General features: G+C 49.0%; 1 protein-coding gene across 3 annotated transcripts in view; it reads left to right on the top strand.

Annotated features, from left to right (window-relative positions):
• The window catches only part of LOC143961713 (NACHT, LRR and PYD domains-containing protein 12-like), a 162,256-nt gene that overhangs the window by 123,051 nt on the left and 19,538 nt on the right, over window positions 1-19,667 (top strand). For all 3 annotated transcript variants that reach the window (XM_077471043.1, XM_077471042.1, XM_077471041.1), the window contains one exon: window positions 19,373-19,543. In XM_077471043.1, the coding sequence (XP_077327169.1) occupies window positions 19,373-19,543 (171 nt within the window). The remainder of the gene's footprint in view (window positions 1-19,372; window positions 19,544-19,667) is intronic.

Genomic DNA, 19,667 nt, shown 5'->3' with positions numbered 1-19,667 from the left:
TTCGATTCCCAGTAATTCCTGATCCCCCTACATCATAATTAATTTCTGCTGGGGAAAGCCTTCATGAGGAAAAAGCTACAAGATGCATTAAGTCCTTGAGAAATATCTGCCCCTACTGCCATTTTGGATGCATCCACCTCAAGGATGTAGGGCAATGAGGTGTCAGGGTGACTGAAGATTGGGCCTGAAGTGAAAAGTCTCTTAAGTGTCTTAAAAGCATCTTGTGCCTCTGGATTCCAGTGGAATCGCAGGTTTTGCTTGGTCAGCTGCGTGATGGAAGTGATTATGACAGAGAACTCCTTAGTGAACTTCCTTATATAAGTTTGCTAAGCCTACAAAACATTGCACTCCGTTTTTTTTCCGCAGGTACAGGCCAATCCAGTATGGTGGACACCTTCTGTGGGTCCATTTATTTTTTTTTTTTTTCATTTAAAAGTTTTTATTGAGGCCAACCGACAGGGCAAAATAGACCATCAACATAATATATCATAATACAAAGGTCAACGGGATAGAGAGTACCGCAGCAGCAATATAGCAATCCTTATTCATCGCGTAATGGAACAATGGTTGTTAAAATAGCTCCAGTACCCCTACGTAATAGTACAAAAACGACAACAAATGAGGACCTTATTAGTGCCACTGGTCGGGTGCCCCCATAACATTTTTCCCCAACGTGACGAAGAAGCTCTTCGACACGGAGAGTAGAAGGGAGAAAGGATAGATTGAAAAGAGAGAACAAGATCAATAGAAAGAAGAGGAGGAGGGAATAGAGTGAGGGGAGAAGGGAGAGGGGGGAGAGAGAAAAAAAAGGGGGGGGGGGGGGCTGGTTATATATGCAGGTGGATAAGAAATTGTGGGTCATGCCAGGGTCACATTCACTCCATCGAGGAGGCCACAAAGGTATTATAGTCTTGAGAGAACCGAAACTCGTGCCAGTAATGCCAGGTTTTATTGAATTCTTCCTCCTTTCTATGTAGTGCGGCCGTCATTTGTTCCATCAGGTTGATTTCATTCACCACAGTTATCCATTGACCAATCGTTGGGGGCTCTGCAGTTTTCAATTTTTGCAGGATACATATTTTAGCGGCATTAAGGAGATGAATCATTAGGGACTTTTTATACCCTCGTCTCGATATCGGAGTGAGGTGGAGCAAGCACTGCGTGGGGTCATCTACCAATGAAATGTCTGTCAGTCTGAAAATTACCTGTCTGATACTGTCCCAAAAGGGGCGGACCCGGGGGCAAGTCCAGAAAACATGCAGTAACATGCCGTCAGATTGTTGACAACGCCAGCAAGTAGGGGGAACTGAAGGATAGATCCTATGTAGGAGAGTGGGTACCCTATACCATCTGGTCAGCAACTTAATCCCCATCTCTTGAAATCTGCTCGCCATTGAGGAGCGGTGAGCAAAGAACAATATACATTCTCTCTGGTCCTTTGAAAAGATTAGGTTGAGATAGTTTTCCCATTTCGCTAGGAAGGGAGGCACGTAGCTATCTTGGGGCTCAATCAGCATCTTGTACATTAAGGACAATGTATGGCGGAGAGGGGCAGGATCTAGATATCACCTCTCAAAATTAGATGTGGCATAGCTAGCTGTGGGTACGTAATGTGAGGCAGAAAGAAAGTGTCTAATCTGTGTTGCCCGCCATCTATCCAGAGGGGGCGTCAACATTGCTTGGATCTCTTCTATGGTGCACCAACGGTCCCTCCGCAGAAAGTCTTGAAGTCTATATCTATTGGACGTAAGGAATTCCCTAAACCTCCTTCCCGACAGACTAGGGGGGAACTCCTGTACTCCAATCACCGGTGACATTGGTGAGGGGGTGTGGGGGATCATGGTGACGCTCCTCGATTTTGCTACCACCGCCAGTGTAGTCCCAATCAGTGGGTGGGATTTCAGGAGTGTCGGCAAGGCAGAGGTTTGCCACAGCAAAGTGGACAGTGGTAAGGGGGACATTGCCTGCTCTACTGTCACCCATTCCTTCTCTGAGGCATGTTTGGTCCAGTCTAGGGCTCTGGTTAAATGGACAGCATAGTAATATTTGAATGGATCTGGGAACCCTATACCACCCCTGGCTTTTGGTAGGGAAAGGGTGCGATGGGATATCCTCTTAGATTTGTAGCCCCAGAGGAAGTTCAAAAACTCCCCCCAGACCGACCGTAGGAAATGACTTGGGAACGTTTGGAGGAGGAACAGTAATTTTGGTACAACCGTCATCTTTAAAATGCTATTCCTACCTAGCCAGGAGAAAGAGTTTTTGTGCCACTGTTGAAAATCTAGGCGCAAAGAAGTGAGCCAGGGGTGAAAATTTGCCTGAAAGACCTCTGACAATGAGGGGGTTAGATACACTCCCAAAGGGAAATTTTGGCGTATGTTCCTGAGAGTCACCTCCGGCAAGTTTATATTTAAGGCTTCACATTTGTGCACATTAATTTTATAGTTAGATAGGGTGGAATACGTTCTAAGAGCTTGCATTAAGTTGGGTAGTGAGGTCTCAGGGCTTGTAATAAAGAATAGTAAATCATAGGCCGCCACTTTGTGATGTGCGCTGCCCACACCGATGCCTTTAATATTCTGATTTTCCCTAATGTGGGCCAAGAGGGGCTCTAGTACCAATATAAATATTAAGGGCGATAAGGGGCAACCCTGTCTCGTTCCATTGCTCAGACAGAAGGGAGAGGAGATTGCTTCATTGGCCCGGACTGCTGCTGAAGGATGGGAATAGATTGCCTCTATCCATTGACACATATGGGGTCCCAGACCCAGGTACCTCAATGTGCGTTTCATGAAAAGCCAATTGACCCGGTCGAAGGCTTTCTCCGCGACGGCTGAAATCAGCAACATGGGAGTTTTCCTGGACTGGGCCAAGTGGATAAGGTTCAAGGCACTACTCGTATCGTCTCTGGCCTCTCTGGTCGGGACGAAGCCCACTTGGTCATAGTGAACTAACTGGGGGACAAACGCAATCAGGCGATTGGCTAAGATCTTGGTAAAGATCTTGAGATCAGTGTTCAACAGCGATATTGGACGGTAGTTTGAACAATCCATCGCATCTCTACCTTCTTTTGGAATCAGTACTATGTGGGCAAATAAGGAGTCTCTAGGGAGTGGCGTCCCATCCAGGAGCGCATTGTAGGCTCGCAGAAAGCGCGGAACCAGATGCGCGGTGTATGTACGATAGTAAAGTAACGGAAACCCGTCGGGACCCGGCGTTTTACGCGTTTCCACACCCTGAATTGCTTTGAGGACTTCTGTTTCTGTAATAGGGCCTTCCATTTCTTCTCTCTCCTGAGGAGTCAACGAAGGGACACCCGAGGAGAGTAGATACTCATCTATAGCAGAGACTCGGGCCGTTAGGTTAGGTTCAGTATTCGAAGAGTGCAAATTGTAAAGTTTCTCATAATAATTGCGAAAGCAGTTGGCTATGTCCTGGGATTTATAGATTTTTTGGCCCGATGGGGTCTTCAATGAGGGGATATAGGAACGAGTAGTAGCCTCGCGTAACGCAAACGCCAATGGTCTGCCCGGTTTGCCACCAAATTCATAAAATTGTCTTTGTGAATACATGAGCTTGGTTTTTGCTTTAACCAGTAAAAGGGAGTTAAGGTTATCCTGCGCGTTCTGTAAATCCACGGCTACTTCGCGAGCTAAGGATCGTTTGTGTTGCCTCTCCAAAAGTCCAATGCGCTCCAAGAGAGTCAACCTCGCGTTGTCTGTCTTTCTTCACCTTAGCACCCAATTTAATAAGGACTCCTCTAATAACACATTTGTGAGCCTCCCATAGCAGGCAGGGAGAGGTCACCATTGCTTCGTTGATTGCAAAGTACGCCTTAATCTCCTCTTCCACTAATTTGGTGTATTGGGGCTGCTGGATCAAACTTTCATTTAACCGCAACGACCCCGGTTGGTGGGCTCCACTTTCTCCCACCCTGAGGGACAAAGAGATCTGTGCGTGGTCAGAAAAGGTTCTCACCCCTATACTACTGGACATCACTAGTGGAAGGGCCGATTGGTGCACCATGAGATAGTCCAATCTCGAATACGAATTGTGAGGGGGTGAAAAAAAGGTATAATCCCGAGTGTCGCTGTGCGCAATCCTCCAAGCATCCACCAGGTGAATTGCCAACAGGGCCTTCTTAATCCGACGTATGGCCGCGTAGGACATATGGGAGAGCCCCGAGGACGTGTCTAATAGAGGATCCAAGGCTATGTTTAGGTCCCCCCCTAGAATCAGCTGCTCCTCTGCGAACACAGTCACTTTGTCCAAACACAAACAGTCCTCAATAAAACCTACCTGGCCAATGTTGGGGGCGTATATATTAGCTAGGGTTACCATTTGCCTGAAAAAGGAACCTTTCACAAAAAGGTAGCGCCCAAGCTCGTCCCTGCATATTGCAGATGGTACACATGCTACATTTTTAGATATAAGCGTACTGACTCCGCAAGATTTAGAGTCTGGGGAGCAACTGTGGTAAACAAAGGGGTACCTGGAATTTCCGAGCCTTGGGAGTTTTGAGACCTTAAAGTGTGTCTCCTGTAGCATGGCTATCTGGGCACGGTTCCGCCATATCTCGCTGAGCACCTGTGACCTCTTCTCCGGAGTATTCAGACCACGGGCATTCAGAGAGAGCAAGTTCACTACTGGCATGGTAGTGAATGGTAGACCACCTATACGCGGTAGGGAAGAATAAATAAACAATAAAAAAAAGGAGGGGGGGTTGAGGGGGAGGGGTGAAAAAGAAGAGAAGAAAGGGGAAAGGGAGAGAAAAGAGAAAACAAACAGACAGAGAAGAACGACAGTCAAGGTGATTAGACCACCTGTTGGAAAGTTTCCCTCAATGGTGGTAGCACAAATAAGCAACAATAACTACACGAAAACCAACTAAATGTAGTAAACTCAAAATGAGTGTAAGGTCTCCACCCAGGACACAGATGGAGAGCGAGCCTATGTGGGGGGATTAGTGTCAACCATGGCGTGTCCGACACTACCGTCGGGCCTCCCCAGACCAAAGGTAACTAAAATATATTTTACAGGAATCCTGAACATATATTTGGCCAGAACTTATACCTGGCGACTGAGCCGCCCCCTAACCATGGAAAGGGAAGTTACCTAGAGAGACCTGGCACCCTTGCAATTTGGGGGCAAGCCGAAGCTCCATTCCTAGAGCACCAACCACCCATGGGGGGAGTGATTCTACGGTATGCCAACGGGTTGTAGGGGGCGGCACAAATCCGCCTACCAATCGCAGACAATCAAATGAACAGAATAACCATTTAACAGTATAACAGAGCAGTATTCCGCATGTGCCTCATGAGACTAGTCTAACCCGAGTGACCCCCAAACCTCTGAAGAGTCAGTCCAGTCCCCCAGAGGAACCGGAGCACAGGTGGAGCCCACCCTGGTATAGTTCAGATGGGGCCAGGTCCCAGATACAGCACCCACCCCAGTGGCTGAGTGGCAAGCAAGATATGTCCATACCACTAGTTGTGCCACCGGCACAGCCTCACCCCGCCACACACCATAGGGTTGAGCACAGTTAAGGCAGGCACGAAGAAACTGATAATTATGCTGGCGGTGTACAGTCCTGCTGAGCGATCAGTGTCAAGTCATCTTGGGAAGTCCACAGGAGTCATTGGGCGTGATCACAGTTCTGGATCCGAAGGATGGGCGTGAGATGGAGTGGGAGCAGTGCTTCTGGAACAGGCCCTCCTATGCCTCTGAGGCAGTGGGTTTACCACCTGAGAGGTAGGATTGTCAAGAAGGACATCTAGCCAGTTTGGGACAGATATTGGGGCCTATCCTAAAAACGCAAAAAGCTCGTTGAGTTGATCCGGAGACCGTAAGGTAAACTGACGAGACTCTTTCCTTACTTGTAGGTGGAATGGAAAGCCCCATGTATAAGTGGCTTCTACTTCACGTATAGCAGATAAGAGGGGTCTGACAGCCCTGCGCATTCCCAAGGTAGCTCGGGAGAGATCGGGCAGGAGAGGAATAGCTGCGCCATCGAAGTCAAGGGGACCCCTGTGCCAGGCTTTCTGTAGGATCAGCTCCTTTACTTTATAATAATGGACGCGACATAATACATCCCTCGGATGGCCATTAGCAGGGGCTATACCTGACGCAACTCTGTGGACTCTGTCGAGCTCCATTTCTGCCCCCGGTGCTCTACCGAGGTAGGTGTTGAAAATACAAGTAATGGTCGCAGTGAGGTCACCTGCCATCGTGGCTTCCGGTAGTCCACGGATCCTAATGTTATTCCTCCTGCTTCTGTTCTCAATGTCCTCTGATCTCAGCAGGAGTTGGGATCTGTGTTGGGACACTGTATTTTCCAATGCAGTTATGCGGGACTCCTGTGCAGCTTGAGTAGAATCAAGGGCAGTAACTCTGTTACCAGTGTGGGCAACCTGAGCCCGGAGATCCTCCACCTCTCTCTTGAGGGAGGATTCGATCCGCTGAGCCCAGTGGTCCAATTCCTGTCTAGTAGGGAGAGTGACCAGACTGTGCTGTATTTGTCTAAGTGCCTCTAATGGGGTTGCATCTGTCAGATCCTGTCTATCCATAGGAGAGGGAGATCTATTCAGGTCAGGTGATGGGATTGGAGAACGATCTCTCACCTCAGTAGCAGGCACTGCAGCTGGATCAGCGAGGCAAGCTTGTGGAAGCACCTGCTGGAGAGGTAAAAGGGAGGATAAACCCCTGTTCAAGGTTTTTGTTGATGTATTCCTTCAATGCTTCCTGCGCCCGTTCTGCCAGTGGAAAAATGCGCCCAAAGGGGATCTCAGCCCTAGGGAGAAGCTCAATCGGCAAGTCATATGGACGATGAGAGGGAAGTGTGTCTGCCCCTCATTTGCGGAAGACGTCAATAAATTTGTGAAACGGTTCAGGCACTGACTGGAGTATGTTTTGATCAGAATCCATACATAACAATGTGGCTGATGGATTAGGGGGCTTTAATAAACAATGTCTTTGGCAGTAGGCTGACAAGAATTTGACTTCTCCAGATATCCAGTTGATCTGGGGATTATGGGCCTGAAGCCAGGGTAGGCCCAAGATGATAGGGAACAATGGGGAGGAGATGGCATCTAGGCTCAGTAGTTCCTTATGTTGGGTGGAGATAACAGGTAATGGAGGTGTCTCCTGGGTTACCTGTCCTGACTTAATACAAGAGCCATCACCCAAGTAGACAGAAAGTCCATGCATCTTTTGTTGGAGGGGGATAAGTTGCTGACTGGGGAAAGTTAGGTCAATGAAGCAGCTGCATGCTCCGGAGTCAATGATAGCGTTGACTGAGATTGTTCTTCACAGGAACTGGAATGAGAGTGGAAGAGCAAGCTGAGTGGCATTAGCAGACAATGTTGACAGGTTAGCAGGAACAGATGGACACTTATGAGTCTTTGCAGGGCAGCTGCTCTTCAGGGGACATGGTTGGTTGCATTAATCCTAATTACATAGGCCCATTATCAGATGCTGAACTGGTAGGGCATGAACTGGCTGGTGCCAGGTAGTGTGTGACAAGGACTGGAGCTTTTGGTGTCATCCATACAGGATGGCCCTGCTGGGTGGAACACTATGATCCTCATTCACGGTGCTGCCTATCGATATCTAGGGTGATCAATCCTTCAAGGGTATTGGTTATTCCCACTCAGGCAAGTTAATCCTTGAGGTTTTCGGAAAGACCAAAGCAGAATTTGGTGTTGCAGAGCTGCGTCATTCCACTGGGGGTCTGTGCTCCAGCATCTGAAGTCTGTAACATAGTCCTCAGCTGCTATGTGGCCTTGCTGGAGCACAAACAGGGCAGTCACTGCTGTGGCAGTCTGCTGTGGATCTTAGTAAAGCTGGGCCATGGTATCAAAGAAGGATGACATAACATGCATCTGTTCACTGTTTCCCTTGAGTAACTGATGGGCCGAGGCCTGGGGTTCCCCTTGAAGCAGAGAGATTATAAATCCCACCTTGGTGAATTCTAGTGAAAAGTCTGGGGTTGCAGAGCAAAATAAAGCTGACATGCTTTGCGGAAGGCCTGGAATTTAGTTTGGTCCCCTGCGAATCTCTCTGGAGTGGGGACTCTGGATTTGGGTGGTAGTATCATCACTGAGGGAGTGGAAACAATCTGTGTAGGAGCAGAAGTGGATGCAGAAGTTGCATTAGTAGGAACTGTTAAATTCTGTACCTGTTCTTACAGCTTAACGTAACCCTCCTGTAATGATTTCATGGCCTGTGTGAGAGCTGCGAGGTGCTGACAAATCTCCTGCACTGGTGAGGTTCCTCCTATAGTCTCAGATATGACTGTTTGATACTGTTATGTACCTTATCATAGAGCCTGATTTGTAGGAGGAGAGCTCTCCTTCAGCCGTGGCTCAGGAGCCACTGGAGTTGGGACAGTGGCCTCGAGAGCACAGAGAGGTAGGAATGCCTGTGAGATCTGTGGTAGCTGGCACAGAAGGGTGGATGATAGATCACCAAGGAAGACCAGAATGTTGTTGGCAGCAGATGCAGGTCAGTGATCCGGTGAGCTGGGTGATGCAGGATCAGCAGCCGGATGGAGCAGGGTCAGTCAAGCCGGGTCAAACACAGGTAATCAGGTACAGGAAGGCAGCAGGCTGGAGCAGGGTCAGACAAGCTGGGTCAGCATAGGTAATCAGGTAGAGCAAGGCAGTTCTGCATGTCTCTTTGAAACCGCAACAGCCGTGGCAGTTCCTTTGGCCTGCCCCGCCCAGGCAAAATGCATGTATCAGAGGCTCCCACAGCCCTCTGCTGGAAAGTTGGTGCCCTGTTGTGATGGGTATCTGTAGATTGTCTAATAGTGGGTACTGGGGGTGTTGGGAAGGTGGCTATGCTTTCCAGAGCCTACTCCCTTGGGAGCTGATGGGTAGTTAACTACAGTACTGCTGATTTGCCCCCATTCTTCCACCCCACTCGATTCACAACAGACACAATCAAACAGTTGAACAGTGAACTTTTATTCTCTTGTTGTGGTCCATAGTATTAGTGGCAGTACAGGAAAGTATGAGCTGCTTCTTCTTCTTGGCTCCCCTGAGTAGCTAAGTCCCTTTCCCTTAGCGAACTGGACAATGCCCCTCTGAAAAGCATCTTGGTAAATTGGATGCTGGAAGTCCCAGGTCTCACCTGCCTTTCTTGCCTCCTGCAATCCTCCCCAGGCCAATCCAGGAAAGTCCGGATACACCCTGGTCTATCCCACCCGGGATGCCTGGTTCCTTCTCCCAGGATTTCTTGATTGATTTGTGTGCTTGAACCATCCAGCTCTGAGGTCTCTGAACCCTCAGGCCTTCCAGTTAGTGTCCTGCTCTTCAGCGCTGGGGTCTCTGAACCCCCAGGCCTTCAAGCCTGATCCTTGAGGTTACATTGGGCTGTTACTCTGCACCTAGTTTCTTCCCATCTCCCCCCAGGAAGCATGTGACCTCAGTATATATGTATGTCCCGCCCCTGACCATTCAAATGCCCATTCAAATTACCCATATACCCTGCCTGCTCTTCAGTCCCTGACCTGCCTCCTTTCCAGAAAATTTCCCTGGAGAAGCAAGGGAGATCTTCCAGGTTGAAGTACAGGTGGTCACACCCCCCCCCTCTATTCTACTTCTCCTCCCCAAACCAAATCAACAACCATGCCTAAACAAAAGAAAGTGTAAAGCACTGGCACTTTCACCTAATATCTACCTATTAGCATCCACCTAAATGTGGTGGGCACTACATATACATATACCCCTGATGAAAGGACTTTGAATCTGAAACACGTTGGTTACAGGATAGCTTTCCCTGGATTTGGTTACCAGAAAGTGTTTTTGGTTACTCATTCCATTAGTGTTTTTGCCAATTTAAAGTCCCAATTGGGGGTATTCTAACTTTCTCTATATATAGGTGTAGCGGTGGCTCCTGAAGAACACGTGCTATGCGGTTTTTCAAAGTTAATGTTATGCCTAAACTGCAGTTTGGTTTGGGTACAATTGTCTAAATTTAGACTTCAACATCAGTCTGACTGGACTGTGATGTGTTCAGCCTGGCCACAAGGGGCGCTGTCTCTTGTGGCAGGCATGGAACTGTGGTCTGGTTAGGTGCTTAAGTTACTCTCTCTCGGAGCCCACCCAGTGGGAGTGGCCCTCTCACTGTGCTTTCTGGGAGAGGGGATTTAAGATGCGGAAGTCACGTGGTTGGGGGTTCTGGTCCAGAATGATGTACTGACTTCATGGTCCTGGCCCTCCTGACCAGCCCCCAGGAAGGCTATGGCTTGTGGTACGGATCCACCCAATTTTGATGTCTCGGGGCTGGCTAGCCCAAGGCAAGGAAACTAAAGAAGGATTCTGAGGTGGTGGGGTGCTGTCTTTGGTTTGGGAGTGACCTAGTGACTTCAAGCATTCCAGAGGAGGACTCTTCAGAAGACCACATATGGGTTGGTTTCTTAGTAAGAGCCTGGAAGGGCTGAGGTACCCAAGAGAATCCAGTCTTGTGGATATTGCCAAGCTGGCTGAAAGATCCAGGTATCCTGCGAGTGTTTTCAAGTTTAGTTTCCCACGTGTTCTACAACAACGTCTGTGGCAGAGACATTATCTTGTACGTTCTACAACAACGTCTGTGACAGAGACTTGTTTCTTAGTAAGCACCTTGTTGGCTGCTGGGCATTGTGAGAGAGGGACTGTCCAACCTAAGTGATCATCCAGTTGCGAATGGCTATTCTCTGGATGCAGTCAAAGTAAGCAAGTTCTTCAACATTTTGACTTTGACACTAAGCCCTTGTACACACGGTCGGACATTCCGACAACCAAATCCGTCGGATTTTGTCCGAAACTGTTGAAATCTCGAAGGAGGTGATTGGTTTTTGGTGTCCTATACACGGCTAGGCTCCCAAAAAGTGACAACTTTATGCATTTTTTTTTTTTTTGTAATTTTTCAATCACTTGTGACAAAAAATAAAATGGGCTCAACATGCATCTCAGCAAATTCATTGGGTGTCTACTTTCCAAAATGGGGTAATTTGGGGGGTTTGTACTGTCCTGCCATTTTAGCACCTCAAGAAATGAGATAGGCAGTCATAAAATAAAAGCTGCATAAATTCCAGAAAATGTACCCTAGTTTGTAGACGCTATAACTTTTGCGCAAACCAATAAATATACGCTTATTATTATTTATTTATTTTTTTTCCATAAAGATTTTATTGAAAATTGCAAAAATTACAGGAACAGATCGTCACAAATAAACGGGTACAGTGCACAAGACAGTCAGCAAGAAAGAAACACTTCAAAGGAGGGGCCAAAAGGAACCTCCCAAGGGTACCAAGCAAGAAAATGAGTGGAGAAGACTGTTCCAACAGCTATATCAGATTTACGCTAAGTCTTACTATGGTGGATTCTCAGTGGCGGGGGGGGGACTCGGGTGGCTACCAGCGCTCACCCGAGACGCCCTAGAGTAGAAATCCTGGCCAAAGAATAGGGCAAAGAGAGGCGTCGGAAACCGGGCAACAGATACGTCAACAGGGGAGGGGAAGGGAAATGGGGAAAGGAGGGGGGGAACCGGGATGGGTGGGAGAAGGGAGAGGAAGGAAGAGAGAGAGGAAAAGCAAAAGGAAAAGAAAAAGAAGAAGGGAAGAGAAGAGGAAGAAGAAGAAGAAAGAAAGAAAAGGGGGGGATGTAGCCCCTCGCCCCAAAACCCCGAGGGGCAAAAGAGGTAAATAGCAGGGCGCTAGGTGAGAGTCAATGCTTAATCTGGGGGAACATGTTGTTTAAATTCAGGAGTGGTGGTAAAGTGAGACCAACAGGCCCACGTAAAGGAGTATTTCTCCATTCTCTCTTGGGAGATGTGAATCAACTCTTCCATGCCAGCAATCCTGGAGATGGTCGCGAACCATTCGCCCAAAGTTGGGGCGCGGGTGGTCCGCCAATGTCTAGGAACACACAACCTTGCAGCGTTAACCATGTGCATGGCCAGGGATTTGAAATAGGCTCTCTGGGAAAGGGACGTGTGATGGAGGAGAAATTGTGCCGGTGTGAAGTCAAGATCAAAGGTGGTGACTGCTAAGATGAGTCTGTGAACTTTCCTCCAGAAAGGTTGGATGCCCGGACATGCCCACCAAATATGTAACATCGTCCCAACATCGGCGTTACATCTCCAGCAAACATTCGGGATGGTAGGGGAAAATTTATGAAGGCGAGATGGAGTCCTATACCATCTAGTTAGAATTTTATATCCGTTCTCCTGGATGGCTACATTCAGTGAGCCACCGTGAGCATACTCATGGACTTTAGTCCATTCAGCCGGTGTTAAGGGGGTCGACAGATCTCTGTGCCAGGAGGATTGCGACGGGGATAGGGTCGAGACGCCCGAGTCTGAGACGAGGGCATATAGGAGGGAAATGAGGTGCTTTTGGGGCGTCTTACGGTTGCACAGGTCCTCAAACGAGGTGAGTGGTCTCATCCAGTCCTCCAGGGAGGCCTGGGTAGAGAGGAAGTGGCGAATCTGATGGTACGTCCAGAACGAGAAGGAGGAGGATTTCGAGAGGCTACGAAGAGTATCTAAAGAGGCGATCCTGCCCCCTGGGTAAAAGTGTGAGGCAAGGACGTCCTCAAAGGGCCAGTCCTTCCTAAGAAAGTTGGGCGAATTTCCAGGGGGAAAGTCAGGGTTGCATCGCAGTGTGGTTAAGGGTCCTGGGGACGGCGCAATGGGAACGGAGGCGGAGGTTTTCTTGCATAACATCAAGGAAGTGTAGATAAATGGGTGTGTGGCCAGAGAGTGTGGCCATTGTTTCGGGAGTAGCCAGGGAAGGAGGTGGATGGTAACAGGGGAGAAGGCGTTTTCCAAAGATACCCACAATTTTTCAAGAGGGTGGATATTCCAGTCTGCTATCCTGGTGAGATGGCAGGCTACATAGTACTTATATAGGTCCAGGAGGGCAATACCTCCTTTAGGTTTGGGCAGTGTAAGTCTGGAGTATTTGATCCTCGGGGGGAATCTTTCCATAGAAAGGCCGAGCAGACCCTTCGATAGGAGGAAAAAAAGCTGCCGGGTAAGGCCATAGGGATGGTTTGAATGAGGTACATGAAGCGAGGTAAGACAATCATTTTAAGAAGGGCTGCTCAGCCGAACCAGGACACGTTAAGGTGATTCCACTCCTTAAGATAGGTTTGGGTGTGGGCCAGGGCCGCGTGGAAGTTGAGGGAAAAGAGGTCAGGGAGGTGATGTGGGATTTAAATGCCTAGATACGAGATAGCGGTACGTTCCCAATGGAAGGGAAATGCTGCTTGACAATGGGCTACTTCCTGGGAGGGCAGGGTGACATTTAGGGCTTGAGACTTGGAGTAGTTGATCCTGAGGTTGAAAATCTTTCCAAAAGCCTCCAAGTCACGAAGTAGCGAGGGGAGAGAAGTGCGCGGTGCGGTCAGAGAGAGCAAAATGTCGTCTGCAAAGGCCGAGACCTTAAACTCCCTCCCCTTCACCGAGACCCCCCTGATGTCCAGGTTTGCTCTGAGTTTATTCAAGAGGGGCTCTAAAGTGAGAATGTATATCAGTGGGGAGAGGGTGCAACCCTGGCGGGTGCCGTTGCTAATAGGGAAGGCATCCGATAAGTGGCCATTGACTCTCACCGCCGCAGTAGGGCCGGCGTACAGGGCCATGATAGAGGCGAGCATGCAGTCACCGAGGCCCACCGCTGCTAGGACTTCTCGCATGTAGTCCCAGGCCACTCTATCGAACGCCTTCTCGGCGTCTAGAGAGAGAAAAAAGCCAGGAGTTTTAGAAGAAGTGAGCCAATGGTGTAGGTTCAAGACACGGATGGTGTTATCCCGGGCCTCCTTGACTGGGACAAAGCCCACCTGATCATTGGGAATTAGACTAGGGATCAGGGGTAGCAATCTGTTGGCTAAGATTTTGGCATATATTTTAATGTCAACGTTCAACAGTGATATTGGCCTATAGTTTGCTACCAGGAGCGGATCTTTACCTTCCTTGGGTATTACGGCGATGTGGGCCTTTAACATCTGATCTGGTCGCACTTGAGGATCAGCTAAGGCGTTGAACGTGTGTAGGAGGTGAGGGGAGAGAGTGTCCAAGTAGGATTTGTAATATTGGAGGGAGAACCCGTCCGGCCCCGGGCTTTTGCCGACCTTCATCTGCTTCAGTGCGGTGTCTAACTCAAGGGGGGAAAACCGTGCCTCCAGGGATTAAGCACACAGGGAGGAGATGGGCTTGGGACAGTGTAATGAGAGAAAGTCCGCGATAATAGCATCGTGGGCCACTCGTGCGGATTGGGAGTGGCGCGGTGGCTGAAGGTTATATAGTCTGGTGTAAAAGTTCTCAAATTCTTTCACAATGTCCTCATTTTTGGTGAGTAAGGAGCCTGTGGGGCGCCGCAGGTTATGAACAGTGGGAGATAGTTTGGCTGATTGAACCGAGCGAGCCAGGAGGCGGCCACACTTGTTGCCATGCTCATAGAAGACCCTTTGGCCTAGAACATATCGCCTTTTAGTGCGTTTGCCCAACTCGTTTGCGAGCAAAGCTCGGGTGTGGATCAGGTCTTGGAGAGTAGCCTGGGCCTGTGATTGTTTATGGGACAGTTCCAACGCCTTTAATTTTGTCAAGAGGGTAGACACACGTTCCTGATGTAATTTTTTGGCTTGTGAGGAAATAGCCATCAGTTCCCCCCTAATCACACACTTGTGGGCCTCCCAAAGAGAAACCGGGGAGGCAACGGACCCTGAGTTCTCCTGGAAGAACAGCCGAATACTCGAGCGAATACGTTCCAGGGCGAGGGGATCCTTGAGCAGAGATGGGTTAAAGCGCCATATTTTTGTTTTGGGGCAGGATTCGGGGAAAGAGAGTGTGAGGGTGATAGGGTGGTGATCAGAGAGGAACATAGGCTCAATAGATGAGTGCTGAAGGAGGGGGAGGTCCTTCTGAGACAAAAAAAAGAAATCTATCCTTGAATACTTTTGGTGGGGGGCCGAGAAAAACTTATAATCTTTGGAGGAGGGGTAAAGAGTGCGCCAAGCGTCGTGAAGTGATAAAGCTTGGAGATGGGATATGATCTGACGCAGGGCTTTGTAGGTCAGCGAGGACGTCCCAGTGGACGTATCCAGTAAAGGATTCAGGGGAACATTGAAGTCCCCAGCTAGAAGAAGCAGTCTGCTCTGGAAGGATAGTAGGGCACAGGTTGTATGGAAGAAAGTAACCTGGTGGGCAATAGATGTTGGCCAACGTAATCGGTGTAGACGCGTAAGTGCCCTTAAGGAAGACATACCTGCCCTCCGGGTCTATCAAGGAATCGGTTAGATGAAAGTTAGTGTGCTTGGAGACAAGGACGGACACACCCTTCGTTTTTGCTGCAGGATTGGTGGCATGGAAGGCCGTCTTGTAAACATGGTTCGAGAGTTTAGGAATGGCATCAGAGCGAAAGTGCGTCTCCTGCAAGAAAATAAAATGTGCTTTAAATTTGGTTAAAGAGGAGAGTACTTGAGACCTTTTTTCCGGCAAGTTAAGCCCCTTCACGTTAAGGGAAACGCATTTCAGTTGCAGAGGAACGCTAGTCGAGGAGGAAGATTGCATCGTAAGGGACTGGGCAAGTAAAGAGGTTGTAAAGAGGTCTCAGATGCAAAAGCCCAGACAGGGGAATGTGAAGCGGGGGGCCACACCCCTAGGGGAGAGCAAGGAGGAGAGTGGAGAGCGGGGCGGAAATAGTAGAAGAAAAAATAGGGGGAGGGGGTATGGGGGCAGATCAGGGGAGGAAAAAGATAAGGGAACGGAAAAAGAGGAAGCGTGTAGGGGAAGCAAGGGTGGGTGAGGGTAAGGGTAGGGAATCGGGGGGGACAGAAAATCAGAGGTAGAACTAGTCCAGCTGTCTACCTAGAGGGACGGGTAGTAAAACCTGGTGTGTCAGCCTGGTCTCAAAGAGACTGCTGTGTGGGGACTATAGAACAGACGAGGACTACATGACGGCCGCGATCCGGGGGATCTAGGTAAGTAAATGAGGGACCTCACCCACTCTGAGGAGGGACCAGGCGTATAGGGGAGCCTACCAATGGAAAGGAACCTGGAAAAAAAGGCATGTTGTTAGATAATATTAGCTAAACAGTAAAACAATAGAGAACCGTGACTAAAAATAAGAAAACAAGCCATGTGTCGCAGAGCCTATACAGTAAAACCAAAGTATACAAAGAACATTGCAACTGAACATGAAAAAAAAAAAAGGGGCATTTTCGACATCAGGAAATTGGCCTAGGGCGGGGAGGCCTGAGAGAAGTCTTGGTCGAGTACCTCACCCCCCTTGGAAAGGGACTGGGGGGGGGGGGGAGGAGGGGGAAGGGTGGGAGAGAGGGGGAGGAAGGGATATGGAAGGGAAGAGGAGAGTGGCAGATGAGAATAAGGGCAGCCACGGGGGCAAGTGCACAACTTAAAAATTTCAATCAGTGAGACAATGACATACAGTTACAGTTATAGGAGAGAGCAGCAAGATCATAAATTTGTGTCATCCCAACCTCCGTCCAAATAAGAAAGGGGCCTATAGGTGGCTATTTCGACTGCCGGGGGGAGGGAGGGAGAAGCCTTACCCCACGGGAAACGTGGGACAAGCCAAGTTCCAAAAACCCCTCAGGGCAAAAAGGATGGCAATCACCGGGGGTTTGCAGCATACATCCATAGAGAAGGCAGTGGGGGAGAAAGAAGGAGATTCGGGTGTAGGGCTAGGGTGGGATGAAGAAAATCTCATGAATCTAGGTATCCTCCTGGAGTGCGAGGGTAGTCCCACAGAAAAAGTTCGGTAAATTCCAGGCAGTGCTGGTCATCGTCCGGACTACAGCGGGGCTGGAGAGACTCCCATTAGTGTGGACACCCCACATTCCGGGGGTGAGAAATGATGTCACTGTGTGTCGCGGGGCGACGAGAGGTAACATATGGAAGTCTCGAAAGTCACAGAGGAGCGTGGTGGGTGGCGGCAGAAAATGGACGGCCGAAGCCAGCGTTACAGGGAAGGGGGGGTAGCAGGGCAAGCAAGGAAAGTCTCAGGGGCGGGAGCAGAAGGGAAGTGGGGAGAGGTACTCACACTCAGCGGGGCTCCGACAGCTACTGCTCCTCTCAGTCCCCCAGGGCCCCACCCCGTACCAGCGGGGGTGAGGAACTTCGTTGGCGCAGGTCACGGCGCAACGAGCGGGCGTTAGGAGACATCAGGTCAGGTCGACGATGGCGAGACCTCTGACGAGCGGCTTTCGGCGATGGGTTGAGAGAGACAGGGTGCCAGGGTTCCGTCGGAAAGAAGATTGCGTACCAGTCCGGAAGCTCGATGTGTGGGAGGCTGAGTTGGTCGCATAAGGCCGGAAGATCCTCTTGGGGTGCGGAGGAGGGCAGAGCGCCCTCTGGCGGAGGCAGATAGGCCGAAAGGAAACCTCCAGCGGTATTGAATATTTCTAGAACGTAGGGCCTCCAGCAACGGTCGGAGCACCTTCCTATTCTGGAGAGTGATCTGCGAAAGATCTTGGAAAAGTTTCACCTCTGCCCCATTAAACAAGATACGGCCCTTGATGCGCGCTTTACGAAGGATTTCTTCCTTGAGAGGAAAGTTCACAATCGCGCAGATAATGTCCCTGGGTGGTTCAGAGTCCCTGGGTGGGGGGCGGAGGGCGCGATGAGCTCTTTCCATGTCAATGGGGGAGTCTCCCGGGCGCTCCATGAGGTCATTGAATATGGTACACAGGGTGGATTGAATGGCATCCGGCTCAATGGTTTCGGGGACACCCCGCACCCTGATGTTGTGCCGCCGTCCACGGTTGTCCAGGTCCTCGACATGCCTGTGGAGCTCAAATACCTGGGAGAGCTGGGAGTCATAGGCAGCTTGCACCTGGCGAATGGCCGCGGCGTGGGTCTGGGCGGTCTGTTCCACACTGTCCATGCGGTGGGCCACAGCCAACAAGTCCGCCTTGAGGTCCGCGATTGCCGCGGTCACCGTGCATTTAATATCTTGAGCAACTTTCTCCAGGTCGAAGAGGCTCGGGGGGTGGGCCCCCCGGGGCTGGGCGCGGAAGCACCAGGCATGAGGACCGGTGGGGATCCGTCAGGCGAGGCCGGGGATTGGGCCTGCGGAGGAACGTGGGCCTGGTGTTTCTGTGACTGGAATATTTCCGGGATGTGCCTCCCCTGTAAGGTCCTGGACTCCTTAGGGGTGCGGGAGGTGGACGAGCTCCTGGTAGACCTGTGCATAGCAGGGAAAGGTGGTAGGCTCCCGTATGAGCAGGTAATGTATCCCCGGAACGCGGGAGCTCACCAGTTAGGCATCCATCACGGTCTCCGTCCAGGCCACGCCTCTATTATTTATTTTTTACCCAAGACATGTGGTTGAATACATTTTGGCCTATATGTATCACTAAAATTGAGTTTATTGAATTTTTTTATAACAAAAAATAGAAATATAATTATTTTTCAACATTTTCAGTCTTTTTTCATTTATATTGCAAAAAATAAAAATCCCAGAGGTGATAAAATACCACCAAAATAAAGCTCTATTTGTGGGAAAAAATGGACAAAAATGTAGTTTGTGTACAGCATTGCATGACCGCGCAATTACCAGATAAAGCAGTGCAGTGCCAAATTGTAAAAAGTTCTCTGGTCATTAAGGGGGTAAATCCTTCCGGGGCTGAAATGGTTAACGTAAAAAACCTTCATCCTTTACATCCTCTGTAATAATTCCTGTAACATCCTAGTATATGATCTATATCTATGGAGATGATATCTGATTGGTGGAGACACTAAAAAATGGGGGATGGAAGAATAAAGTGCCTGTAATGTGAAGTGTCCCCCATGTGAATGTAGAATCCCATTGTAAATATGGAATATCCACCAATATAGTACTTGTATCTCTAATATATCCCAGAAGTCTCAGCACTAAAGGTTGGAAATGTATATCCACCCCTCCCCCCTACATTCTCTATAAGGGATCCTATTCCTGCCACAATCCGGTGACCTTCAATGGGAACTCCTGATTGGTGGACTTTAGGAAGGTGATGGAATATTGGGGTCACTGGGGTATCCACCATCAGAAATTCTGCTGTTTTATTTCATAAACCCCCCAGATCCTTTCCTTTATCTATCAATTTCAGAAGCCCCTGTATGAGACACTGTGTGAGTTTCTGCTTAATAATGAGTACATAAGGGGGTGACTAAGCGGTCACAGCGCCCCCTTTTTATACTGTGTAGACATAAGTACTACAACAGCTTCATCTTTATCAGCTTCCCTAATAACAAGATCTTTCCTCTGTATAACATTCTGTATATCCTGATATTCCGCTCTAGTGATGTTATGTTACTTTTCACTAAATGGGAATAATTCCTCATATTCATCTTATAATATAATATCATGTGTCTGGATTTGTCTCTGCAGGTTGGATTGGTACGGTGTGACTTCCTCCGGCTGGGATGATCTCCGATCCATTCTTATCAATAATCGATCCCTCACCACACTGTATTTATCAGGGAATAATCTGGAAGACTCTGGAATGAAACTTCTATGTGAGGGGCTCAGAGATCCTGGCTGTACTCTGCAGGAGCTGGAGTGAGAATTTTCCTATAAATGATATAATATTCTGCAGGATTCTGGTATAAATCTTCTATGTGAGGGATCCAGACATGTCACCTAGATGAAAGTTATACAAATACAGACTTCTGATTGGCCGGTT

Source organism: Lithobates pipiens, unplaced genomic scaffold (assembly GCF_037356315.1).
Source record: "Lithobates pipiens isolate NorthernLeopardFrog02 unplaced genomic scaffold, aLitPip1_a1.2 Scaffold_8, whole genome shotgun sequence".
Classification (NCBI taxonomy): Eukaryota; Metazoa; Chordata; class Amphibia; order Anura; family Ranidae; genus Lithobates; species Lithobates pipiens.
The sequence above is the reverse complement of the archived record's forward strand: the minus strand, read 5'-3'. Positions and strand labels throughout refer to the sequence as shown.